This window comes from Pristiophorus japonicus, chromosome 6 (assembly GCF_044704955.1).
Source record: "Pristiophorus japonicus isolate sPriJap1 chromosome 6, sPriJap1.hap1, whole genome shotgun sequence".
NCBI classification, from domain to species: Eukaryota; Metazoa; Chordata; class Chondrichthyes; family Pristiophoridae; genus Pristiophorus; species Pristiophorus japonicus.
Window position 1 is genome coordinate 173,424,822 of NC_091982.1, and position 27,308 is coordinate 173,452,129.

At 44.8% G+C, this 27,308-nt stretch overlaps 1 protein-coding gene across 6 annotated transcripts in view; it reads left to right on the forward strand.

Moving 5' to 3' along the window:
- Positions 1–2,604: 2,604 nt before the first annotated feature.
- Positions 2,605–27,308, forward strand: part of LOC139265868 (ubiquitin carboxyl-terminal hydrolase 47-like) — a 54,750-nt gene continuing 30,046 nt past the window's right edge. For 3 of the 6 annotated variants that reach the window (XM_070883384.1, XM_070883385.1, XM_070883388.1), the window contains exons 1-9: positions 2,907–3,252; positions 3,428–3,457; positions 7,261–7,357; positions 9,033–9,148; positions 13,435–13,523; positions 14,920–15,051; positions 24,357–24,452; positions 24,854–24,991; positions 25,914–25,955. In XM_070883384.1, the coding sequence (XP_070739485.1) occupies positions 3,105–3,252; positions 3,428–3,457; positions 7,261–7,357; positions 9,033–9,148; positions 13,435–13,523; positions 14,920–15,051; positions 24,357–24,452; positions 24,854–24,991; positions 25,914–25,955 (888 nt within the window). In that variant the 5' untranslated portion in view covers positions 2,907–3,104. Of the gene's footprint in view, positions 2,791–2,906; positions 3,293–3,427; positions 3,458–7,260; positions 7,358–9,032; positions 9,149–13,434; positions 13,524–14,919; positions 15,052–24,356; positions 24,453–24,853; positions 24,992–25,913; positions 25,956–27,308 lie in introns of those variants that run through there. The other 3 variants (XM_070883389.1, XM_070883390.1, XM_070883386.1) reach the window with 3 other exon arrangements.

A 27,308-nucleotide genomic window follows, 5' to 3' on the forward strand; every position in this document is an offset into this window, starting at 1 on the left:
CCTTCGCTTGTCAGCCACTGCATCCCCCAGCCATTCTTTCGTAACGAAGCTTTGCTGAAGCCTCTCGACAAAATCGTCCCAGTCTTCCCCAACACGGTACTGTTCCTCTGTGCTATCGGTGGCCATTCTCGTGGGTCGTGAATTCCCGTTTCTCTTCGCCAATGTAAAGTCCTTACTCTACAGTATGAAACTACACGAGGCACATTCTGGGGACAAGGTCACTCTGTGACCTTAACTCTTTATTTACAGGACTCCAAAAACGATGACCCTGTGTGGGACCTCCATTTATATACCTGGGTGATCAGGTAAGGAGTGTCTCCCACAAGTTCAGCCCTAGTGGTCAAAGTGTGCATCTAGGTTGAGTGTACAGTGGTGTTACATTGTGGTTACATACATGACAAACTACGCTTATATTCACTGGAGTTTAGAAGAATGAGAGGGGATCTCATAGAAACAAATAAAATTATGACGGGACTGGACAGGTTAGATGCAGGAAGAATGTTCCCGATGTTGGGGAAGTCCAGAACCAGGGATCACAGTCTAAGGATAAGAGGTAAGCCATTTAAGACCAAGATGAGGAGAAACTTCTTCACTCAGAGGGTTGTTAACCTGTGGAATTCTTTACTGCAGAGTTGTTGATGCCAGTTCATTGGATATATTCAAGAGGGAGTTGGATATGGCCCTTATGGCTAAAGGGATCAAGGTCGATGGAGAGAAAGCAGGAAAGGGGCACTGAGGGAGTGATCAGCCATGATCTTATTGAATGGCGGTGCAGGCTCGAAGGGCCGAATGGCCTACTGCTACACCTATTTTCTATGTTTGAAACTGTCTATCTGTCTTAAATGTATTCAATGAATCAGCCTAGATGTTTTTGTGCGCAAGTCCCTGGAATGGGAATTGAACCCAGAACCTTCTGACTCAGAGGCGAGAGTGCTACCACAGCTTACACTTAACTACATTTATTCCCATAAATGAAAGTTTTAAAAACAAACTGATACAAGAAAGCATCTTTGTAAATAGGAAGTTCGGAACCTGATATATTTCACTGTAGAAGATTTCAACCTAGATTTTCCTATGCTATCCTGCCAACCTCAGGTGGGATTGGTTGGAAATGATGGAAAATGGGGTGTGGAGACCTACTGCTGCCTACCTGCTTTGACAAGGATGTTTCTCCCCTACCCCTGTTGGAGCCGCCACTGGCTACCCCCTCCCTGCCTGCTGTATCCAAATGCTAGTCGGGAGGCAGGGCCTGCATTACAGGCAGAAATCCGTTCTGTCCGCTCTTCTGCTGCTGTTCCTTCAGGACATCCTGGGGAAAGGTGATGGTAGATTGTAATGGTCCCAAAGTCTCCTGCAGGAGAAGGCCTTCTCCCTCCCCGCTCCTCCCAATGGGCCCAGCATTTGCAGTTGTCGAGCACCACCGTGGCTGAGGCCTACAAAATCTGCAGCTGTTTTTATCTTTGAGGTTCTTTTGTCCGGAGGCCATTTGGTGCAATACTGTCTGATTTCCCTTCCTTGTCATGGCAAGCTCACTCTTAGCAGAGGAAATCTGTCCTCTGCATGACTCAGTAACTGAGACCCTGGAAAATGGGTTGGGGTTCTGCCAGGGTCAGAGGGGTGGATGCTGTTATTTTATATACCTGTAACACATTGTCAATTTGTTTGTATATGCACAAGTAGCTTTGTGTGTCCATTTGGTACAGAAATATTACAACAATCAAGTATCAGTCCAAAAGAAAGACTTCTATTTATATAGCGCCTCTTACGACCACCGGACATCTCAACGCACTTCACAATGACGTACATTTGTAGTCACTGTTGTAATGTGGGAAACGCGGTAGCCAATTTGCACACAGCAAGCTCCCACAAACAGCAATGTTATAATGGCTGTTTTAATGATGTTGATTGAGGGATATTGGCCAGGACACTGGGAATAACTCCCCTGCTCTTCTTCGTAATAGTGCCATGGGATCTTTTACGTTCACCTGAGAGAGCAGATGGGACCTCGGTTTCACGTCTCATCCGAAAGACGGCACCTCCAACAGTGCAGCACTCCCTCAGCACTGCACTGGAGTGTCAGCCTATATTTATGTGCTTAAGTCCCTGGAGTAGGACTTAAACCCACAACCTTCTGACTCCAAGGAGAATGTGCTGCCCACTGAGCCACAGCTGACACATATTTTACTATTTTTTTCATTTTAAAGATTTCAAGAAAAACAATACAGAGGTATCACAGCATGTGTATAACTGGACAGGACAGTTACACATAGCTTCTACTGAACAGACTTTAGATGTGCAGTTTTAATTATCACGATGCAGATAAGACAAATGGCAGAGCGCCCCGCTTATTTCCCCACCAGGAAGAGGTGGGGAAGCAGCTTTTCCAGCTCTTCACATCACACTGGCAATGGATCATTTCCTTTTGTTTATCCAACTGTAGGTTAACTTCTGTCTTGGGGGGGAGAGCGGAAGCAGTTAACTGCTAGGTAACACGGTATTTGAGGAACAGCAACTTCCTGAAGCCTGAAACAATCAATTGGTTCATTTCTTCCTCTGTTTTTCAGACACGACGGTTCTTCTGCGACAGCGCCGTCCCCCAAATCCCCAAACCAACTTCCGGCGCAATTTCCCGGGAGGCGGTAGCGCCCCCATGTCCCGGGCAAAAACGCCCTTTCGAGCCCCCCCGGAGGCGCTAACTGGGCTATAAAAAGGGGCAATTTCAGCCCTCCCCCCGGAATCTGAGTTGAAAGAAGTATAGAAATAAAAAGACCATTAAAGCCCGCCCAAAAGGTAATGTTTCATTTTCTCATAAAGTCCGTTTCTGCGAATTCGTATTATTTCCAACTCTGGCACACGTAGGTCTCACCGTGTCACATGACGGTAAACTCCTCCCTTGTTTCTCTTCTTCATCGTTGGCAAAACAAACTCCAGTCACAATGCACTGGGGAAATCAAAACGGAAAATTGAAGGTTTCGTTTTATTGTAACCAATAACGAATATTACAAATAAGTAAATATTTTTAATACAAAAAGAGTAATGAGGCACCGTTTCTGTGATGCAAGACGGCGACTGGTCCGTACGTTTTGGGACTAGACTGCTTGACGATGAGGCTGGTCATTCAAGTTAAGCGAGCGGCGAGGCTCTTGTTCCCAGTCGTTTTTTTATATAGCTGCCTGTTTGGCCGATGCTACTGGTATAACTTGTTCTGCGTGTTCCGCAAGATGTGTGCAATTGTCACCAAGAGAAGTACCGGTAAGGAGTTCAACTGGAGCTTAATCATATGTGTGTTCATGTAAGCAAATGGTTCGTTCCAGCGACTGAAGGTTGTTTGGCAAACAACAGTACGGCAGCTTGCGCCTGCTGTGTTTCAGAGCTCTCTTTCGAGTGCATGGACAAATATTACAACTCTTTCGTTAATGTTTTACAGGTGCCGTGAATAGGATGGGCAGTAAACCAGGTAAGCCATCAAAAGCAGCAGATTTCAAATGCTGAAATAAAAACAGAAAATGCTGGATACACTTAGCATGTCAGGCAGCGTCTGTGGAGAGAGAGAACAGAGTTGAAAAGTGATCGACCTGAAACAACAACAACTACTTGCATTTATATAACGGGGCAGAATTTCCGACGTCCCGGGCCTGCGCGAAGTTTCTACGGACCCGGAAAGGCATCGGAAAAGCCGGTTTTCAGCGCGCAATGTCAACAGATCGTAGCCAGGTCGGGAGCGCGGACATCTGTATGGACAAGATTGGGCTATTTACCCATATCTTACCCAGCAAATGTCCTCAAAAATCTTACACCTGAAAAAGCAGGCGCATAGCCTACTTTTACAGGCGTAAGTGTTTTAAAACACACAAAAAGAATTTAAAATAAAATTATAAACACATAGTTTATTGTTAAAAACCCTCCCCACTGTGGTAAGTTTATTTTTAACCATAATTAAAAAAAACTTTTTTAAAAATTGGGAAAATATTTTCTTTTTATAAGGCATGATAACTTTAATTTCAATTAATTTTAAATATGGGTGGTCTGTTTTTTATTTTTTATTATTTTGTGTGCTTTTGTTCCCATTAATAGCACTCAGAACTCATAGTTACATGAGTCTCAGTGCTATTAATGGGAACCTGGCTGCTAAATTATTTAAATTTAGTTTTTTTTTTAATAGCAATTTAAAAGCCGAAGTCTGACATCAAATCATTTATCAAAGTGAATGTGAGTCGAAGAAAATGCTTATGCAATCTTTTGGAAAGTGCAGTGGGAATAGTAAAAATAAAATCAGGCCAGCTGCTTCGATGGACTTTCTGCAAAGCTTAATGCTGTCCAATTGGAGTATTCTATGTTTCCTGATGGGCTAAGAGTCAGGAACTGAAAGGAGCACTGCCCCACATTATCCCAGGTTCACATACACACAACGGTGCGCCCCTGGGATCCGTGGCCCAATACGCTGCATACAACTCTGCAGGGTCTGAAAGCACGTTTTCGCTTGGGGCTTTACACGAGGTTAGTGCAGATTTGGTTCGGATGTTGGCGCCGTGCTCCTTAGTTACGCCGCTGGCTGCAAATTCAGATCAATAGGGCAGAGGTAGGTTTTAGGAGCATCTTAATGGAGGAAAGAGAGATAGAGAGACGGAGAGGTTTAGGGAGAGAATTACAGAGCTTAGGGCCTAGGCAGATGAAAGCACAGCTACCATTGGAGGAGCAATTAAAATCGGGGCTGCTCAAAAGGCCAGAATTGGAGGGTCGCAGAGATCTCAGAGGGTTGTAAGGCTGGAGGATATTATAGAGATAGGGAGGGGCAAGGCCATGGAGGGATTTGAAAATAAGGATGAGAATTTTAAAGTTGAGACGTTTCTTAACAGGGAGCTAATCTAGGTCATCGAGCATAAGGGTGATGGGTGAATGGGACATAAGAACATAAGAAATAGGAGCAGGATTAGGCCATTTGGCCCATTGAGCCTGCTCCGCCATTTAATAAGATCATGGCTGATCGGATCATGGACTCAGTTCCACTTCCCTGCCCACTTCCCATAACCCTTTACTCCCTTATCGCTCATAAATCTGTCTATCTCCGCCTTAAATATATTCAGTGACCCAGCCTCCACAGCTCTCTGGGGCAGAGAATTCCATAGATTTACAACCCTCTCAGAGAAGAAATTCCTCCTCATCTCAGTTTTAAATGGGCGGCCCCTTATTCTGAGACTATGCCCCCTAGTTTTAGTTTCCCCTATGAGTGAAAATATCCTCTCTGCATCCACCTTGTTGAGCCCCCTCATTATCTTTTATGTTTCAATAAGATCACCTCTCATTCTTCTGAACTCCAAAGAGTATAGGCCCAACTTACTCAACCTACCTTCATAAGTCAACCCCCTCATCTCCAGAATCAACCTAGTGAATCTTCTCTGAACAGCCTCCAATGCAAGTATGTCCTTCCTTAAATACGGAGACCAAAACTGTATGCAGTATTCCAGGTGTGGCCTTACCAATACCCTGTACAGTTGTAGCAGGACTTCTCTGCTTTTGTACTCTATCCCCCTTGTAATAAAGGCCAACATTCCATTTGCCTTCCTGATTACTTGCTGTACCTGCATACTAACTTTTTGTGTTTCATGCACAAGGACCCCCAGGTCCCTCTGTACTGCAACACTTTGCAATTTTGCAATTTTTCTCCATTTAAATTGTAATTTGCTTTTCTATTTTTTCTTGGTGTGAGTTAGGACACAAGCCGAGTTTTGGATGACCTCAAGTTTATGGAGGGTAGAAAGTGGGAGGCCAGCCAGGTGTGCATTGGAATACTTAAATCTAGAGGTAACAAAGGCATGGATGAGGGTGGAAATAGGCGATCTTAGTGATGGCCCGGATATGTGGTCAGAAGTTCATCTCACGAACAGTCTGGTTCAACCTCAGACAGTTGTCAGGGAGAGGGATGGAGCCAGTGGCTAGAGAATGGAGTTTATGGTGGGGACCTTGAAAAGGGAAATTGTAGAACTGTAGAATTGTAAATTCATCCTCCAGTGTACTGTGCATGCTGAAAGTGGACCTCCACCCAAGTTGACATCTTCAGCGTACTACCTGGCACAATCCACAAAGTCTGCACCAAATCTGGATACTCCATACATATCATACTTTCAGAAAAATGAAGGTTCCCAGGCTTTTTAGCCAAAGTGCTCTGTAACCTGCCACTTTGGCCAGCAGAGTATTTCTCCTCCAGGGGGTTCTCTATGTGACTCCTGCTGCACTCCCTTCTGGCTCACTCTCTAACTCCCCCCCTTGAATTGGTGCTTGGGAGGGATAAAGGAAATTATTGTGTGTGGTACCAGGGACTAAATGTTCTTCATCCGACACACATAGAAGAGGAATACAGCTCACAATTGTTTCTTGATGAGCAGAGTTCACATGTAACTTGCAGTCGGAGGAGGAACACGAAAGTTTCATGATATGTTTTGGTGACAGTTAATGTGGGATAAAATAGATTAAGAAGAAGAATTTCTTTGTGAATCTGCAGCTGGCACGTGGCCTCAAAGTCCCCGATCTCTGATCCCTTCTATGGTTTCCCTCCCCAGAATTTGAAATGCTTTTTTCTCATCGGGGCTGAGAAGTCAAAAGATTTTGGAGGCACCACCTACCACAGTTCTCTCGAGTGTTATAGGCTGCCTTGTCTTTTTGAAAATTAATTCAAAAGTGAGAAGTTAACATGCAATGCAGTAAAACCCATGTCATGCATTCAGGCAGTAATGGGGTGGAGGTAACCAGTGCATGTGATAAGCAGTTATACGCTATTTCTTGTTGTGGAGCATTTCATTTTCAAAATGTATGTTCTTGTTTCTAAATCTCTTCATGACCTGGTTCCAACCATCCTTTAATGCTCTTTTGCTGTCTTGTGTTCCTGCATGTATTCTCTGACACTTCTTTATGCCCCTCACCTTCTCTGTTCTACCATTGGTGGCCATTCATTTAAACAATAGGCTTTGCCCCCTGGAATTCTCTTCATATGTCACCTCGCTTCCTGCTTACAAAAACTTCAAAACCTTCCTCTTCGACTGTGCCTTCAGTGCCCCAGTGCAGAATCTCCATTCCTCGTTCTCTTGTCCATACGCCGTGTCTATTGTAGCCCTTTCCTCCTTAACACACTCTGATATGCCTCTCTGCATGTGAGGAGCACTATATAAATGCAGGTTGGTGCAAAGAAAGACTCTAAGCAGAATGGCTACTGTTTTGATTCTGATCATCATTTCCTTTTATGTCCATTTTTTATTACATGCAAAGTTTTTGTTGGATTGATCAATCAAGGAGCCACTTGTTATCTGAACACATTGCTTCAAACATGGTTCATGACCCCAGAAGTTAAATGTCACATTGGCAGGTAAGCATTAGGATTACTTCAGACTACTAGAAGAGTGGCCTTTTTTAAATGGAAGTAAGGGTTCTATAAATGTAAGGGTCCAGATTTAGAAAAATCTAGAACTGAGACGTTTGGTGAACTTTTACTTGGAAATTGAGAAGCAATTGTATGATGCAGTCAGAGCACAAAAGGCTATAAATTACTGCAGTAATGTTAAGAGTTTACACTGAACACCCACCTGATCCTGCTTTATAATATTGCCCTGGGATCTTGCACAGAACATCTGCTCTCCCTGTCGGATAACTGAAGCTTGGAGAGGCGCAGTGCATTTTGGGCACACTGTACCCTTCTAATACCCAGGCAATGGGGGGGCGGAGGAGGAATATGACTGCGATAAGTCTATAACACAAAACGACCTATTACTTAGTACTGATTGGCTAATCAAACATAGAATGGCTGATACAGGAAATAGAAAAATAAAAATGTTAGGTGGGTGCAGAGTTGTTCTGAAATTAAAGTACTTTATGGTTTGGGTAGAGAAACTATACTATGCATCTGATTAGTCCGATTACCCCATTATTGAGCAGTAAAATTGCGGCGGTGGGGTGGAAATTAATGGTCTCCAACATTTACATTGCTCACTTTGAAAAGTGCAAATAATATCCAAAAAAAATTGGGCTAAAAATTAGTTATAGCCCGGTTTGAGGCGGTATCACCCCCTCGGCGTTAATTTTAGCGCTGGGCGATGTTTACTGCCTCTAACCGGGATATTCACTATTTGCACCTCACTAGGAGAGTGGAGCGCTAAGTGAAACGTTCCATGATACTCCTGGGACGCGATGGGGCGGTCATGCTGCAGGGATAATGAAGGTTTGGCGCTCGGAAACTGGCATCCTAGCACCTAAAGGGGAGGTCAGCTGGACCACCCGAAAAATGAGAAAGTTGAAGGGAGCATTGGAAACATCAGCAGCAATATGTCAGACCTCACAGAATCACAGCAATGTTAAAAGATTTTACACTGAACACCCACCTGATCCTGCTTTATAATATCGCCCCGTGAGCTCCCATGGAACGTCTGCTCTGCCTGTCGGTGATGGCACCAGGCGCTACGGCAGGCGAAAGGAGTGAAGTTCGGGTTCGTGGCGCTAACGTGGCATTGCACACTCATGACATCATCAAGTGGGTGGTGGTAGCATGCACAGTGCTAACAGATAGCGCCGCCGCTAAACCACCAATGAAGTTCGCAGCAGGCACTAATAGCACGGCGCTCGGGCGGTAAGCGCTTAGCGGCCTGCTAGCGCCACTCTCGGTATAGCAGCATATCCCCAAGGTTAGCTAGGACTGCGAGCTTATCATATTGTAAGTTGCATGAACAGAACCATTGTACCTTACCATCCCATGGCAAAAAGTGTTGGTGTTCTTTTTTGAACAAGTATGTTTGAGGGTGAAAGTCTTTTTTTTAAGTTTGATTTTTAGGATTTCCCATTTTCTACTTGCATGACTTTTTTAACTAAAATTATCACCCCCTTTGTTTATGTGCCCAAGTACTTATTTCTATTTAAAAGGTAATTGTTAATCATTCAGCGACTCTAAAGAATGTAGGATTTCTCCATTGGGAAATTCAAGATTATTCTGTTCCTAAATTGCAAACATAATTTGGTTTTCTTATATATAAAAATTCCATATTTTTTTCCAGCTTAAAATCAGATGTGCCTTTTGTACTCGAATTGCAAAGCCTGTACGAAAAATTAGAAAGCAGAGAGGAAATGTTCTTGTGGACAAATGAGTTGACCTCAAGCTTGAGCCTGAATGGTAAGCATTGGACAAATTTATCAATTTATCTTCTATGTATCTATATATCTGCCTACCTATCCATCAATCAGAAAAAATGTTTCTCTAATTCTCAGTATTCTGCTGCCTGATCCATTTGTCACTTTTCTACAATTTAGTTGGTCCATTAAGGGAAGCTAACATTGAAGACTCCATTAGGGGAAGCTAACATTATGTTCCTTAAGATATTACTTGTTATGAAAGCCTGAGAATATATTCAAAAATTGCGACGGCCACGCTGTGAGTCTGTGGTATCTGCCAGAAGGGAGAGCGAGGCAAAGTCACACTTTATTTCTGCAACGCTATGGGCGTTTAGTCCAATAATAGTTTATCTCGGTGTGTTGTGACTACATCCTTGACTTTATCATGAGTTGTAGAGATTCTTCTGGAATCCATTTTTTTCTTTTCATTTCAAGAGAATTGCTACCATTCCCTGAAATCCTGGTGACAACCAGCACAAGGAAAAGTAAATGGTTTTGTAAGAGTGCCCAATACATTGTCCTTTATAAGAACATAAGAATTAGGAGCAGGAGTAGACCATTCAACCTCTTGAGCCTGCTCCACCACTCAATGAGATCAACTCCATTTTCCTGCACTATCCCAATATCCCTTGATTCCCTAAATATTCAAAAATCTATCGATCTCTGTCTTGAATATACTCAAAGACTGAGCCTCCACAGCCCTCTGGGGTAGAGAATTCTAAAGATTCACCATCCTCTGAAGAAGTTTCTCCTCATCTCAATCCTAAATGGCCAACCCCTTTTTTCTGAGAATGTTATCCCTGGTTGTAGACTCCCCAGCCAGAGGAAACATCCTCCTTGTATCTGCCTTGTCAAGCCCTGTCAGAATTTTGTATGTTTCAATGAGATCACCTCTCATTCTTCTAAACTCGAGAGAATATAGGCCTAGTCTACTCAATCTCTCCTCATAGGACAATGCCCCCATCCCAGGAATCAGTCTGGTGAATCTTCGTTGCACTCCCTTTAGGTAAGGAGACCAAAAAACTGTACACAATACTCAAGGTGCGGTCTTATCAGGGCCCTATATAATTGAACAGCGTGGAGGCCCTGACCTGTGGGAGAACACCAGCGGCAGGTCGGGGCCATAAAAGGAGCGGGGTGTGGAGGCCCTGGGAGCAGCGTGGAGGCATGCCACCTCAGGGAGCAGCACGAGCTGCAACGGCAGCGAAGAGTGATGTCATCAAGGTCCAGGTCAGTGATTGGAGCGTGGGCAGGTACAACAGGAGCGGCGAGGTCAGGGTGAAGGAGCGGCGAGAGACTTGAGGGATGAGATCGGGGCCCAGGGGTGGCGTGAGTTTGGGGCCAGGGGCCCTGGGCAGCACAGGCTAGCCCACACTGTGATGTGTGTGTGTGTGCTAGGTCTGTGCAGCAGAGCAGGTCCCCAGTCATCTTGGATAATCCTTGCCACTGGACCAGTCCGTGTAACAACGGCCACCATGCATTAAAAAAAATCCACGCACAGGCATCTTCCACACTTCAGGATGTAGTTCAGGACCTGGAATTTTAGGTCCTTCATTAGAACACCTTTGAACTTATCCTTTTTTGGCGTGGAAGCAAGTCATCCTCATTTCGAGGGACTGCCTGTGATGATGATATAATTGCAATAAGACGGCTTTACTCTTGTACTCAAATCTTCTAGTAATAAAGGCCAACATACCATTTGCTTTCTTAATTGTTTGCTGTACCTGCAATGTTAACTTTCAATGATTTGTGTACAAGGACTCCCAGGTCCCTTTGAACATTAACACTTCCCAATTTTTTCTATTTTTCCTAACAAAGTGGATAGCTTCCCATTTCTCCACATTATATTCCATTTGCCATGTTCTTGCTCACTCACTTAGCCTGTTTGTATCCCCTTGAAGTCTCTTTGCAGCCTCCTCACAACTTACATTCCCACCTAGCTTTCTATCAGCAAAGTTGGATATATTCCATTTGGTCCCCTCATCCAAATCATTAATATAGATTGTGAATAGCTGGGGCCCAAGCATCGATTCTTGTGGCACCCCACTAGTTACAGCCTGCCAACCCGAAAGTGACCCGTTTATTCCTACTCTCTGTTTTCTGTCCGTTAACCAATCCTCAATCCATGCTAGTATATTATCCCCAATCCCATGAGCCTTAAATTTGTTCAATGACCTCTTGTGTGGCACCTTATCGAATACCTCCAAATACACCACATTTACTGGTTGCTCCCCCCCCCCCGCCCCCTTATCTATTCTGCTAGTTACAACCATAAATTTGTGTTGACACTGCCCAATCCTATTATTCTTTTCTAAGCGCCCTGTTACCACATCCTTAATAATACATTCTATCATTTTTCCTGCTAATGATGTCAGCCGGACTGATCTGTAGTTCTTCGTTTTCTTTCTCCCTCCTTTCTTAAATAACGGGGTTACATTTGCTACCTTCCAATCTGCGGGAACCGTATAGAATCTATGGAATTTTGCGAGATGATGACCAATGCATCCACTATCTCTATCACAACCTCTATCAAAACCCTAGGATGTAGGCCATCATGTCCAGGGGATTTATTGGTTTTCAGTCCCATTAATTTCTCCAGTACTATTTTTTTATTAATACAGTATTATTTTCCTTCAGTTCTTCATTCTCGCTATACCCCTGATAATCCAGTTTTTCCGTGAATTCAGACACAATGTATTTGTTTAGTTTCTCTGCCATTTTCTTATTCCCCATTATAATTTCTCCTGTCTCAACCTGTAGGGGACCCACATTTACTTTCGCTAATATTTTCCTTTTTGCATACCTATAGAAGCTTTTACAGTCTGCTTTTATGTCTCTCGCTAGTTTACGCTCCGATTCTATTTTCCCATTCTTTATCAATTTCTTGGGGGCCGAAATTGATGGCCTTACCGTCGACTGCTGCCGAGATCCACCGACCTTCCTCTTCGGGTTCCGCTCAGTGACAGTTTCGATTTGGTCTGGCGCGGGCGGGAGGGAGAACCGCTGAGAACCGCCCGCTGATGTCAGCGGACAGCCAAGTGGCGCGAGTGACCTCGCCCGCCGAGATGCCAGATTGCTGCGGGCGGGAGTCAGCGCCAGAACGTGGAAGGACCACTGCGTTGGAGGCTGGTTCCCGACAGTAGATAGGAAGACCTTCAAAAAAATGTTATTGAACTTAAATAAAAACCTTTCTTACAGTGACTTACCTGAATGGGGTCCCCTGAAGGTGTCCGGGTTTTTTTGCGTTGATTTTTCTTTTCAGGTGTTCGACCCTCCATGGGCCCGACTCCATCCTCGGCGGCACTTGGGCGGCAAGAGCCTTTGCTGACGAGATTGGGAGCTCCCGCCCGCTGCTGCCAAGATTGACGGCGTAAGACCCTCTTTTGCCGCCGGGTGCCCTTTCAAGGACCTTTTTACCGAAACTCTCGCCCAAAGTACCTTTGGGTATCTCGGCGGCCATCGGCAGTCCTTTGGGTGGCCCTTGTTCTTCACTAATTTCAGCCCCTAGGTCCTCCTTTGCTGAATTATAATATCCTCTCAATCCTCAGGCTCGCTGCTCTTTTTGGCAACATTATAAGTCTCATAAGGACGCAGATGAACAAAATGGCAAGCAAATGTCAGGGAATGTCTGAGACTCTGTTCAGAGACTTTTGAATGCCTCCCCTCCTCTCAAAAAAAACCCCCCACAGAAAATAGAATATATTGAGTGCAATTGAAACAGACAAAAAGGGAGGGAATTGCTGTATGGAGAGAACTATATGGTTGAGCCTGTGTGCTATGGTGATGATAGCATTAATTTGTTGGCTTTCATGAGATATTTTTGTCATGCTTAGCATCAAGGACCACTCCTGTAAACAAGCTCTCTCTCCATGAGCAAAATTATACACTTCAAAACACACAGTATTTAGTACAGTATTGTATCAGTGCTTGAACAGAAAACTTTGCTTTTATATTTTGCTTACTGGATATTACACAAGGCCTAGTCTTCACATTGTAGACAAATAAGCATTCGGTTTAGCTCAGTGGTAGCGCAATCACCTCTGAATCAAGGTTTGTTGGTTCAAGCCCACTCCAGGTCAAGTACATAATCTAGCTGAACACTTCAGTGCAGTACCCTAGAGAGCCTGCCAGGGTTAGCAGTAGATTTAATTGTGGGGCAGAAGTGCACGTCGGCTACGTCCCGTTGATGCCAGCACGTATCGAAAAATCGAGGCCAATATTTTTAATGTATTGTGTAGACTTGTGTGTTCACTTAAACATCATTTCTAACAGTTTTTCTGTTTTAAGTTTTTAAACAGTGTGATATAGAAGAATGTTTCCGCAATCTGATTAACAAACTGAATGTTGAAGTGGATCAGGGGCATAAGATTCTCAAGGTAAAGTTGATCTATGGTAGAGCTCACAGACATTTCTTTTTAAATTGTGTCTTTCTTCCTATAACTAAATCTCTGCTTGTCAACTTCTCAATTTTTTTGTTTTCATTTTTTTTTCCATTTCACTATACTAGCCCATGTGTCTCAAACTCTCTCTCTACCTCTTTTTATCTCCCTCATTATGTATGTCTTTTCACCTATTTGCTCTTTCTTCAGTATAACACCTGCTCTCTCTGTCTACGTCTCAAACACAAACAGCATTACTGGTTTATTCAATTCTTATTTCATCTTTTTTAAAGCTCAGGGCACTGGATTGAAAAAGGGTAAAGGGCCAGGTTTATCATAGCCATCCAGGACCTGTTGGAACATATATGAGTGAAAGAAACTCGAGATTGGGAGGGAGCAGAAGAGCTCGGGAAGGAGTGGGGACATATAGATGAAATAATAAATCATATATATAGTTAGCATGATTTACTTTGAATAGTTATTTAACGTGCTATATTTGTATTATACATTATTGTACTGTGTTCATATTATACACTGTAGTAGTTGATTAACTTTTGACCTGTTGTACAGTGTCACAGTTCATGTATTAGTCTGACCTTATGGTGTCACTGCCTCTGCGGTCATCTTAGCTGCCAGGAGTGGCTCCTCCCCTATACTCTCCTCTCCTTGTCTCAAGTCAATTCTCAGAGTCATGGTCACAGCATGGCCTAGGGCATCCATTTTCTTCAGGATGCACACTGCACCCATACACCACAGCCACTGAAACACACTCTCAGCCCTTCTGGAAATGCAGGCAGGCCACTCGTTGACCAGGGAAGAGGCTGGTGCCTCTTCTCTCTGGACGAATCAGCCTCTTAAGATGTACCGACCTTCCGTGAAGCCAATGTCACAGGGCTTCCTGACGTAGCGAGTCCTTTCCCCTGACCCTGCCCCTCCACGTCACTGGCCTTTTAAGCGGTGAGCAGAGGCGCCACCCTTACAGGAAGTGCCAGCAATGGCTGGGAATTTCCAGCCCTACTGCCGCACTCCTTGCAAAGTTATGGGAGGGAGTGCACTGGAATGGCCGAGGGAAATTTGTCCCTCGGGTACTTTATCCTCTTTCACCCCACCCGTACCCCCACTCCAAAATAAATGGTACAGGTTGAACCTCTCTGGTCCGGGACTCTCTGGTCCAGAAACATTCGTGGCGGAACTGCCACTTTCCTGGGCCTGGTATTTGTCCCCAGGTATTTTATCCTCTTTCACCCCTCCCCCCACTCCAAAATACAGCTTAAAAAAAAAAGCTTGAAGGTTTGTCAGTGGCATCAGTGAAGCATCTGGATTTTTTGAAATGGGATTCAAAATATCAGTTTTCTTTTCAGTGGCTCAGTGCTCATTGAGCTATGTCTTTTAGCTTTATCAGATCACAATGGTTCAATCCATGAAGTGTTCAGGGTGCACAAATCTTGTTGAGGATGACACTTTCTTTCTGGATATACCTCTACCCATTTGTTCAGATACCTCTTCAGAAAACGTTGGACATCTGGTAAGTTTAAAAATATAAAGCAAATAAATTAAAGCCATATTTTGTATTCAGATTATTAAATTATTTTACTGCAATATGGCAGACATTTTGGCCGGAATTTTCCGGGGTGGTAGCGGGCGCGTTCGGTGGCGTGTTGGGTGGGAAAGTTATTTTTGACAGCGGGTCGGGAACTCGGGTACGTCTCATCGCGGAGCTGACCCGACTAGCAGCGGCAGGTGACTGAATTGAGATGATTAACAAATAGTTGTCAGACCCTTAACAGGCTTTTTTAAATGCATTTTTTAAATTGAACTGTATGGCCATGGGAACTACACTGCTCAGGAACCCTGTCTGTCAACCTGAGGCGGGAGTTCTGTGGCCATTGCTCCAGCTGATTACTTGACAGCATCAAATGCACAGTAAAAGTTCCCGTCTGACAAATGATCCCTTTCCACAGGCACAAGCCTATACTCAATCCATTTCCAGCACAGATTCTGCAGGCTGCAAGTCTTTCATGCAAAGTCTCGATCCAGTCTTCACCTCATTGGAAGAACTGTGTCAGCATTGACAGAATGTTTCTGTCTTCTGCACTTCACCTGCCATCTATTCCATTAATACGGGTGCCGTTTATACTGCCTCAGATTTGGACCAAAATGATGCTGATGCTGCACAGCACAGAGGGCATCAGCACCCAAGCACGTTGCTTTCTGGGAGGCCAGGGATGGCCTCATCATGGCCAAATTTAGTTAGCCCATATGGCTGCCACATGATTCACCAGGTTGGCACCATCCCATACTAACACCATAAAGCATCCCTACAATGCCCAAGCCATTCCTTTCACGCTCATCACCATTGCGGGGAGTACTGTTATGTCTCACCATTCACTGCGACTCACTAAGCCACTTCCAAAATGCACAAAAATCTGTTCAGGACCGGAAAAAGTTGAAAATAAAGATTTTTATGTTTGACACCACATTAACAGAAACTTTACATAAACATTGGATTAAAACACCCAAGTGGCTTCCCTTGTATGTCGTTAGTTGGTATGATTGCACTAAGATGAATGTGAGGGGTGGATAGTGAGATGGGGATGTGATAATGTAGATAGAGGGATGGGTGGAGGGTCAAAGTATGTTGGTGTGAATAAGTATGTGCAGGAGTAAGGTAGGGAAGGCAAAGTGATGGGGATGTGATGAGAGGTGCAATAGAACTCACATCTCCATTACTAATGCTACAATTACAATGTATTAGTTACAAAGGCTGGGATTTCAATAACCTCAGCGAGTCCGTGGCGGGCGATGATGGTGCAGTTCCCGACCCTGGTGCTGGCTCCAGCACGCTGTCTGAAATTACTTTCTGTTGATTGGGCTTGTTAAGCCCATCCTGCGCGTTTCCTGGCCAGTTAGAGGAAACAAGTGTGGCGATGTCATTTGATGATGCATCATTAGCAGGTTTCCTTAAAGGGACCATGTCCAAATTGATTTTGACAGTTGTGCTGTCAGTGTTCTACAGCATCGGAATGCTGCAAAAACTGACAATGACTGCACAAAGGCATAGGGCTGCATCCAGGATCTCCCATGACTCCTTCCATGTGCTTATGGAGGGAGTCACACCACACACAGAGGTCCTCTTCCCTGGGCACAAGAGACATCCCCAGGAGAGCAACACAGCCTGGTTGCACATTGCACAGGAGGCACAAGCAGGGATGTGGTCAGGAGAACCTGGGTGCAGTGCTACAAATGTTTCAATGATCTCAGTCGATCACGTAACGTTAGTACAAAGCCACACTCAACCTCATCCTGCTGTGCCACTCCTCACATCCCCACCACTCTGCCTTCCCTACCCTACTCATTGAATCATAGAATGGTTACAGCATGGAAGAAGGCCGTTCAGCCCGTTGAATCCATGTTTCCTCTCTGCAAGAGCACTTCAGCTAGTCCCACCCCGACCCTTTCCCCGTAGCCCTGCAAATTATTTTCCTTCAGATATTTATCCAACTCCCATTTAAAAGCCGTGATTGAGTCTGCCTCCACCACCCTTTCAGGCAGTGCATTCCAGATCCTAATCACTCGCTGCGTAAAATTTTTTTTTTCTTATGTCGCTTTTGGTTCTTTTACCAATCACCTTAAATCTGCGTCCTCTGGTTCTCAACCCTTCTGCTAATGGGAACAGTTTCTCTCTCTACTCTGTCCAAACCCGTCATAATTTTGAACATCTCTATCAAATTTCCTCTCCATCTTCTCTACTCTAAGGAGAACAACCCCAGCTTCACCAGTCTATCCACATAGGCACTTTGTCTAAATGCACGTAGTATTTGTAACAAAATAGATGAGTTGATGGCACAAATTGAGACAAATGCATATGATCTGATAGCCATTACAGAGACGTGGTTGCAAGGTGACCAGGACTGGGAATTAAATATTCAGGGGTACTTGACAATCCGGAAGGACAGACAGAAAGGAAAAGGAGGTGGGGTAGCTCTATTGATAAAGGATGGAATCACTGCAATAGTAAGAAACGATATTGGCTCAAATGATAAGGATGTTGAAACAGTTTGGGTGGAGATAACGAACAATAAGGGGAAAAAGTCACTGGTGGGTTTAGTCCACAGGCCCCCTAACCGTAGCAATTCTGTTGGTCGGAGCATAAACCAGGAAATAGTGGGGGCTTGTAAAAAGGGAACAGCAATAATCATGGGTGATTTTAACCTCCATATTGATTGGACAAATCGAATTGGTCAGGGTAGCCTTGAGGAGGAGTTCATAGAGTGCATAAGGGATGGGTTCCTTGAGCAGTATGTAACGGGACCAACCGGGGGCAGGCTATCTTAGATCTGCTCCTGTGTAATGAGACAGGGTTAATAAACAATCTCCTAGTAAAGGATCCCTCTGAATGAGTGATCATAGCATGATTGAATTTCAAATTCAGATGGAGGGTGAGAAAGTTGGATCTCTAACCAGCGTACTAAGCTTAAATAAAGGAGACTTTGAAGGTATGAGAGCACAGTTGGGTAGAGTGGACTGGGAAAATAGATTAAAGTGTAGGACGGTTGATGAACAGTGGTGCACATTTAAGGAGATATTTCACAACTCTCAAGAAAAATATATTCCAGTGAGGAGGAAAGGGTGCAAGAGAAAAGATAGCTATCCGTATGAAAGGATGGTATCCAATTAAAAACTTGTTTCATGCACAAGTACCCCCAGGTCCCGCTGTACTGCAGCACTTTGTAATCTTTCTCCATTTAAATAATAACTTGCTCTTTGATTTTTTTCTGCCAAAGTGCATAACCTCCAACATTATACTCCCATCTGCCAAATTTTTGCCGACTCACATAGCCTGTCTATGTCCTTTTGCAGATTTTTTGTGTCCTCACACATTGCTTTTTATCCCATCTTTGTATCGTCAGCAAACTTGGCTACATTACACTCGGTCCCTTCTTCCAAGTCATTATCAGCTGTCCTGTGATGTCACTCCTGGATTTTTTTTTCTCTCGCGCTCCGCTTTCCTCCTCAGCTGCTCTCACACCCCTGTACATCCTTACTCACACCAACTTACCTTACACCTCCACCCATCCCTCTCTATCTATATTATCACATCCCCATCTCACTAGCCAGCCCTCACACTCACCGTCGTCCTAGTGCAATCATACCAACTAATGACACACAAGGGTAGGCACTTAGGGTTTTATGCAAAGTTTTCTTCATGTGGTGTCAAACATTGAAACTTTATTTTCAACACTTTGCATTCTTGGACAGATTTGTGTACACCTTTGTAAGTGGCTTAGTGAGTTGCTGTGAATGGTAAGACATAAGGGTACTCTTCACACTGGTGATGAGTGTGAAAGGAATGGATTGGGCATTGTAGGGATGTTTTATGGTGTTAGTGTGGGGTGGTGCCAACCTGGTGTATCATGTGGCAGCCAGGGTGTACAGCATCATGTGAAGTAAATCTGGCCATGGTGAGGCCACCCCTGGCCTCCCGGGCAACAAAGTGGTCGGATGCTGATGCCCTCTGTCCTGTGCAGCATCAGGTGATTGCGGAGAAGGTTGGTGGTGGTGTTGTTGTTGGTGCTGCTGGTGTTGGGGCTGATCGTGGTGGGATTCTGAGGACCAAAGTGAGAGAGTATAAAGGGCATCCATGCTGATGGAATAGGTGGTTGGTGAAATAGAGATGACAGAAACGACCTGTCAATGGTTAGAAAGACAATGAGGTGAGACTGGATAGAGACTTGTATAAGGACTTGCAGCATGGTGAATCTGTTGTGGAAATGCAGTGAGGAAGAACTAGTGGCTGAGGGAAGATATCTTTGTAAGGTGGGAGCTTTTACTGTACACTTGAAGATGCCAATTCATCAGTTGATTCAATGGCCACTGAACTCCCGCCTCAGCTTGACAGATGTGGTCCACAACCAGTGTGACCCTATGGGCGAGCTGGCAAATGCAAAAGGTGAGCTGATATCATTCTTAAGTGGCTCTAAACAAGCCACGAATGACCTGAATTAGGTCCCCGCTGTGAACCCGCTGATGCATGTCAGGTCTGCACAGCGCTGACAGACCCGACATTGGGAAAGGTGTGTGGTGACGGGCATTTTTTGGAAACTTATTGCCGAGTGTTACTTTCCCCATGTGTATAACACTGGGGGAAAAATAAGACCGCCCGCCCACTTTTTTGGGGGCAGAATCATCAGAATGGCCATAATATCGCCCAAAGTTACTTTCCGCACAGAATTAACATTGAGATTCAATAATGCCGCCCGCCCTTTTTTTGTTGTAAAGAGCACATTTGGCAAAACTAATGCCCAGGAGATCGCTCACCGTCACTTTCATCACCTCGCACACATATTGCCCACAATATCGCTCACCCAAAAAAACGCCCAGAAAAAGTGGAACTGTTCTGAACTAAAGCCAGCCGTGTGGCTGCCATTTTTAAAATCGCAGGTCGCTTCATTCAAAAGGCTGCTTCAACTTCGGGAGAATTTGCATTGACTCTGGAATTCTTCTCAGCTGAAGTGACCATCTCAACAGACATATTTTCAGACTCTGGACTATTGGGGATTTACTCTAGGCGTATTTTAGTGAGGAAATTATTGCTTCTGATCAATCGCTATTATACTTTTATTGCAATGGGGCCAGCCATTTCTCAGCCTGCATCGATTAATACGCAGATGCTGCAGAGTGCAGATGGCTCAATGTGTGATGCACATCATTATGTCCCCAATTTAAGACGTGCAAGAATAAGGAGGAGGGCCAGACCATACACACCCCACACGTACAGGGAAAAGAGGTCTTACCTCAACGTCTCCGACCACACCTGCCTTCGGAGACTGCGCTTCCACAAGGTGGTGATCAATGAAATATGTGAGCTCATCAGGCCACATATGCAGCCTGCCATCAGGACATCAGTGTCGGTCGAGGTTAAGGTCACCGTGGCACTGTCTTTTTACGTGTCCGGTTCCTTTCGGGCCTCCACGGTCGAGATTTCCCCTCTGTCTCACCATGCAACCCATTACTGCATTAGACAGGTCACGGAGGCCCTGTACGCGAGAAGGATGGACTTTATCAGCTTCCCCATGACCACGGAGGCTCAGACTGACATGGCTGGAGCATTCTACTGCATTGCTGTTCCCCAGGGTGCAGGGAGCTATACAGTGCACTCACATCGCCATGTGGCCAGCTTCTCAGGACCCGGAGCATTTTCATAACAGAAAAAGATTTCACCCCCTGAAGGTCGAACTAGTTGTCGACCACAACCAGATCATAATGGCAGTGACTGCCAAATGTCCAGCCAGCTTCGATGAGGCTCACATCCTGCATGAGAGCGCTGTCTCTGACATCTTTAAGAGTCAGTGCTGGATGCTTGGTGATAACCGATATAGCCTAGCCACCTGGCTGATGACCCCCCTGCATTACACCCACACCGAGGCCGAGAAGTGATACAACCAGAGCCACAGAGACACACGCAGTGTGGTCCACAAAACAATAACCATGCTTAAGCAACACTTCAGATGTCTGGACCACTCAGGAGGGGAGCTACAATAAAACCCTGAGCAAGTAGGTAAATTTGTGATCGTGTGGTCCGTGCTGCACAATCTGGCTATCAGGAGGAGTCAAGAATTACCAGAAGGCACTGATGCTCCACCTCAGGAGAGAGAGAACGAGGACGATGAGGGGCTGGATGCTGACCTAGAGCCAGACAATCAGGCTGGCTATGCAAGCATGCCCACGACCCCTTCCAGACCGCAGGAAAGGGCCCGTGGTGGCTACATAGCTGCAAGACTCTTACGTGAGGAGCTGATATCTGAATGACTTGCCTGAAAGAACATTGCTGTGAGTGACAACACTGACACACTGCTGTGCGTGTGCAGCTCAGACATCAATGGTGCCCATCAGCTTGGTGCCAGTTAAAATTTACGTTGATTGAAGTTAAGGTTTATTTAACTCTTTCATTTTAAGGAACCACCAGTGTGTAATGGTGCAGCTATCTGAGACGATGCGCAACAAGGTTATGTTCAATAAAAACATTTTTATACCAACATTGGTCTGAAATCATAAGTATCACGGGCAAAAGCACCCAATCCCCGCCCACACCCCACTTTTTCCACCATTGATATCAATCAAATGTTCAACATGTCCAACAACACACAATACAAATGCAAAGCAGGAGCGTGGTCCCCAGCCCCCATACATTACAACAAATTGCATACACCCCGATGAAGATATAACACAGCCATCACCTGCGGACATGCACCTCACTTTCCTTCCTCCCTCCTCCTCTTCTCCCCACCTCTACCCCTTCCCCTTCTCGCTCCACGGCGCCTGGCCAAGGAGCTCCTCAGGCGGTGCCTCTTTCGGGGGGGATGAAGCAGATGCGGTGGTTGCACGGATATGGGAGTGGGGGTTGCCGAGGGGGCAACATTCTCTGATGCAGAAGCAGGATCTTGGTCCTTCCTGTCATCTGTCATTCACAGTGGTTGTGCGGAACCTAGGGGTGGAGTGCTGTGCTCGGGAACCACTGGGAGGCCTGTGCCAGCAGTGTTTCTGGCTATCGCATCCAGGGCCTCCGCCATGCGCGGAATGTACTCAGTCATGGTGGCCAGCTGTCGGGATATGCCCCCCCAATGCTTCGATGAGCGTGTCACCAATGTCCACAGTCCTCCTGGACAAAACTGTACCATCTCTCCGCTCTCATGTGGTGCTCGTGGACCAGACCTGCCGCGTCTACGAGGCCTCAGCGAGGTCGGTGCCGTCCTGGGGACAAATGGGGTGCCCTGTGGCGAGGTGCTAGACCGGTACCTCCTGAGTGGAGGCGGGAATGACTGGAGGACCACTAGATGGCCTTGAGGTGGAATGGCTTCTGGAGCGTGGCGATGCAGGTTTCTCGAAGTCCGCGCTCTCATCCGTAGAAAACAGACCCAGTGGATTGACGGGCGAGAATCGGAGCCCCTCAGCACCGGATGTAGGATCGTCCGGAGAGTCGGGCCCTGCTCCCCCACCTTCTGGCCTCTGTGGTCTTGCCTGGGGCCGCACTGCTGGCTGAGCTGCAAAACACAAATGAGGTTATTAGAGGAGAAGGGGGTGCTAGGGTGACAAGGTGAGTCCAGCGCTGCACACAGCATATGCACGACAAAAGCACCACTGCTATCAAAATCATCACAGACATTACATTTCATGATCATCAACACATTTGCATTGCAATGATTATCATTAGGCCAGCATTATTTCTATGACAATTTTAGAAATCATCTATCATCTATGATTGTTCGGATATGAGTGGGTTTGACATCTATTATCTTTACATCATGAAGTGGTGTAAACTTTACTCACGTGACATCACTTCAGGGTCTGCAGTTGTGTCTGTGGCTGTCCAGGAGTGCTTCACCACGAGTGCTAGCACTCGCTCCTCCATCTCAGTGATGTCGCTGGGGACTGGTGGCCCCCCACCCGTTTGCCTCTGCATGGACCTCATCATCGATAGCTTCTGTAAAAGGTGACAGGACGACATGGCATGAGATCATTGCGTACTGTCACAGACTGATACAGCACATAACTGACAGATGTAATGATTATTATAATAATTATCATTCTTTACCTAAAGACGTGCACCGTGACCGCAGGCTTTGAGTAAAACATTCCCGGTAAAAGTGAAAGACCTCACATCTGCTGATAGTTACTCATGACTATTACAAATCAAATTATATGAACACATAAGTAATTGTAATATTTACTCTTGTGGATCCCACAAGGTCGTTCCGTCATTTGCGGCATTGGTTGCCCTCACGTACCTCGTTGGTCGCCGACGAGACCACCTCTGCTATCTCAGCCCATAACATCTGATAGGCTTTTGGGGTGGGCTTCCCACGCCCTCCCTGTGTCACATCACCCCAGCGTAACTCGACCTTCTGCAGGAGGGAGGCATTTGCCTCATCCGAGAACCTCCTGGCTCTTTTGCAGCCTCCAATGTGCTCCTCTCCCAGCTCACTGCTCTCTCCAGCGTCATCTCCACAGCGTGCTGTGATGCCTACTTCTCTCCCTCCATTATAGGCCAAATTCAGGCAAATATGTGGCTGGTAACAGCTAATTTTTGTTTCCCTATTTGCTCTAAAGCTCTAAACTCTCCCTTCTTCCTCCCAAAATAGCCACACCACACCCAGACAGGCCTTCAGTCCCTCTCAGCTCCCTCTCTCTCTGTCTCCTCTTCTGTGCACATCATGATGACCCTTGACCTGAATCGCGGGAAATGAGCGTTGCCATGTCGTTGCTAAGGACGGCAACACTTTACGGCAGAAGGTTAGAGAGATTTAGCGCTACCGCCCATTTCATATCGCTCACAGTAACGCCCAATTTCAAAAATGGAGACTAGGTGCTTTGAGAATGGGCGAGAAGTCGGCGATCTGAAAACCCATTTTTACTGCCCACGCCAGAAATAATGCCCATTTTTGGGCGATATGCACAAAAGTGTAAAATCTAGCCCGATATCTTTTAGAAAGTATGTGAAATAATGCCAGATGGAATTTCCATGTATCCTCGTTAGACTAGGATTTTCTCACTGCTATCCTATTCACAGTGGCATAAATACACCACTAACCTTCAGTATAGAGCCAGCTGATCCTAAACTGCTCCGACTACATAACTTCTCTAAGATTTACACCACGGTGGTTTGACAAAGCAGCACGAGGAACTCGCGCAACTTCCCATAATGTGTTGTGTGCTGTGAGGTAACAACTCTGACATGTATTGAAACCATTGTAAATAGCTATCTACTAGTGCAAGGCCTTAGATGTGCTGTGGAACATTTTCTGATTTTAACCTGTTGCTTTGTTTTTAAAGGAAACAGCTCTTCAAGCGTTTTTGAAGGAGGATACTATGGAAAGTGACCACAAATGTTACTGTGATCACTGTAGGACAAAGACTAAAACAAAAATAGTAAGTTTACTCGTCTGTCGCCCAGGTAGTTTATAGAATTCCATAAGCCATTGGCCATTAAAGGAAGGAGGGAAGCAGCAGAGGCAGCTGAATGGATGCAAAGTCTGATTTTGTTTCAATGTGAAATCACCTCCTTGAATCCTTTCGTAATGCTGGATGCCAGCACAGCACCTTTACTGGTGGAACAGTGTAATTACAGCATGACCTGTTTACATGAGCAGTTTTCATTATAAATTTGGACATAGGAATTGATAATGCAAAAATTTAACAGGAAGTTCATGTAGTTGTAATATTTTAAATGTATTACATTTATCTCTGCATATCTTCATCCGAATTATGAATGATCTTTCATTAGACTCCTTTTAACGTTTGTTGCACTAACTCAACATTATTTTTTGCAGAGATACTATTTTAAACATTTGCCTCAAATTCTCACATTCCAACTAAAACGATTTGAAGTTGTCGGCAACTGGATGTATTATCAGAAATGTCATGATTGCATTACTATTCCACTGGCTTTGGAGTTTAACAAATCCCAGGTAAGGTAATTGCCATTATTATTAATGCTAATATTTTAATGGGGAGTAGTACTGTCGCGTATCCAATGCTGGAGATTAATTTGGGGTGTGTTGCACAAAATTGCCATTGTCATTATGTACTTTTATACAGGAGTAGAAGCAGCTTGAAAGCATCATCCTGTAATGGCACCTAACAATGGCTGCCAGTAACTGGCTTACAGCCAATTTTCAATGCATTCTTTTAACTTTTCCACACCTTTAGCTCTCAGCCAGTTGCAGGTTTTTCTCCCATGCCTTGCTACTTTATGCGACATCTTGAATTTTAGCTTGTTCTTGGGTGAAATATATTACACACGATATTCAGTATCATCTCAAGAAGATATAGCTTACAGACTAATTCGTTTTCACTGGCCTTTTAGTTTAGTTGTTGGCACATGGTACCTTCACCATGGCTAGTATATATGGCCCTTGTACGAATATACAAACAATGACCGACAGGTAAAGACCCTCTGGTCCATCCCGCCTGTCCCAGACAATATATACATGCTGCACCCCGTGATCTCCTGGGAGAGGTGAAAAACCAGATGAAGAACAGACCTGTGCCACCAATGGTTTACGTAGCTTCAAGAAGTCAGGCTTTGTGCCTTATCTATTTTGTTCTGTGCTTAAGGTCTATGGTGCTGGTAAGTTATATGGGACTGCCACACCAAGTACTTTAAATAACTGTATGTGTTTCACAGCATTTGGCAGCTTAATTGTGAAGTTGATGCAGATTTATGGTCTAGTCCATTGGGCATTGATTTAGCATTTCATAATTTGCAACATGTTATGTTACAATTGTTCCTTATTATGGATTGCACAAAACCACTAATTTCAAAATGGCATACCATATATCTGATTTCATTAATTTTATGTTTTACTGTAGTTTTTTCTTTTTATACAGGACAACTGCAGTAAATGGTGTCTGAAACCAACAATGGACAAGGTAAGAAATCACTGAAAAGGAAAATAAGGCCCCGTGTATAATGAGTGGATGATCCGATGATGAGAGATTGTATAGAATGGGCTTATACTCTCCGGAGTTTAGAAGAATGAGAGGTGATCATATAAGATTCTGAAGGGGATTGTCAGGGTAGATGCTGAGAGGTTGTTTCCCTTGGCTGAATGTCTCGAACTAGGGGGCACAGTCTCCGGATAAGGGGTTGGCCATTTAAGATCGAGATGAGGAGGAATTTCTTCACTCAGAAGGTTGTGAATCTTTGGAATTCTCTGCCCCAGACGGCTGTGGATGATGAATCTCTGAATATATTCAAGGCTGAGTTAGATAGATTTTTGGAGTCTAGCGGAATCAAGGGATAGGAGATCGGGCAGGACAGTGGAGTTGAAGTTGATGATCAGCCATGATCTTATTGAATGATGGAGCAGGCTCGAGGGGCCGTATGGCCAACTCCTGCTCCTATTTCTTATGTTCTTATTTGATATGGTCTGTTTTATGCTGTTGACCTTCACAGAACATTTTGTAAATTATTATAAAAAATGTGGCTGATAAAATGAAACTTTCCTTACGTACACTTTCTTTCTCTGTTGATGCTAATTACATGGTGATTATGATGGTAACTCATCATAACATTAATGATATGGACCTAAAAATCCTTGTGCTGCAATCCCGTCAGGTACTTCGATTTTCCTTCCAACGACTGACCTTGCTCGAGTTTGCAGGTCAGCGGGACTGGCAGCACATCGTTGGTGACTGCCTGCCCCATGTTGCCAAAAATCCCTGTTTAAGAGGGGTGATGTATTGATTTAAAAAAAAAATCCTTTAACCGAATATTCAGGGATCCATCCCACTTTCCTGCTCTCGACTCCCCTATGGGACTCACTTGTGCCCTTCTGGAAGCTGGTATAACTTATCTGGCTGAGTATGCCAACCTCCTGTGTCTCTGCGGGACTGGAAAAGCAGGAACTCCTAGTGTACAGAGTCCCCATCACTGGCACTGTCCCCTCTGTCTAAGAAGCATTGCAAGGGGCGGGTGGAAGCTTCAAGCTATTCCACCTGATTCCTGCTGGAGTTGTAGCAGGAGTTTGGTGGAATGCCAAGGGAATTTAGCCCTATGAGATACTAGGTTTTCTACTTATGCCATGTACTCTTATTTGGGCATAATTTTTGAGTTATTTCATCAAATGTGAATACTTTAGAGGTCTATTATTGATTAGTTAGCTTATTGGATATTTAATTAGGGGTGCGTTCGAACTCCCCAAGTGTTGTGTTGGTGTCAAGGCCTGAACTGTATCCAAAGAGAAGTGAGACTTCCTGCTCCAAGGACTCCCACTCCACCCT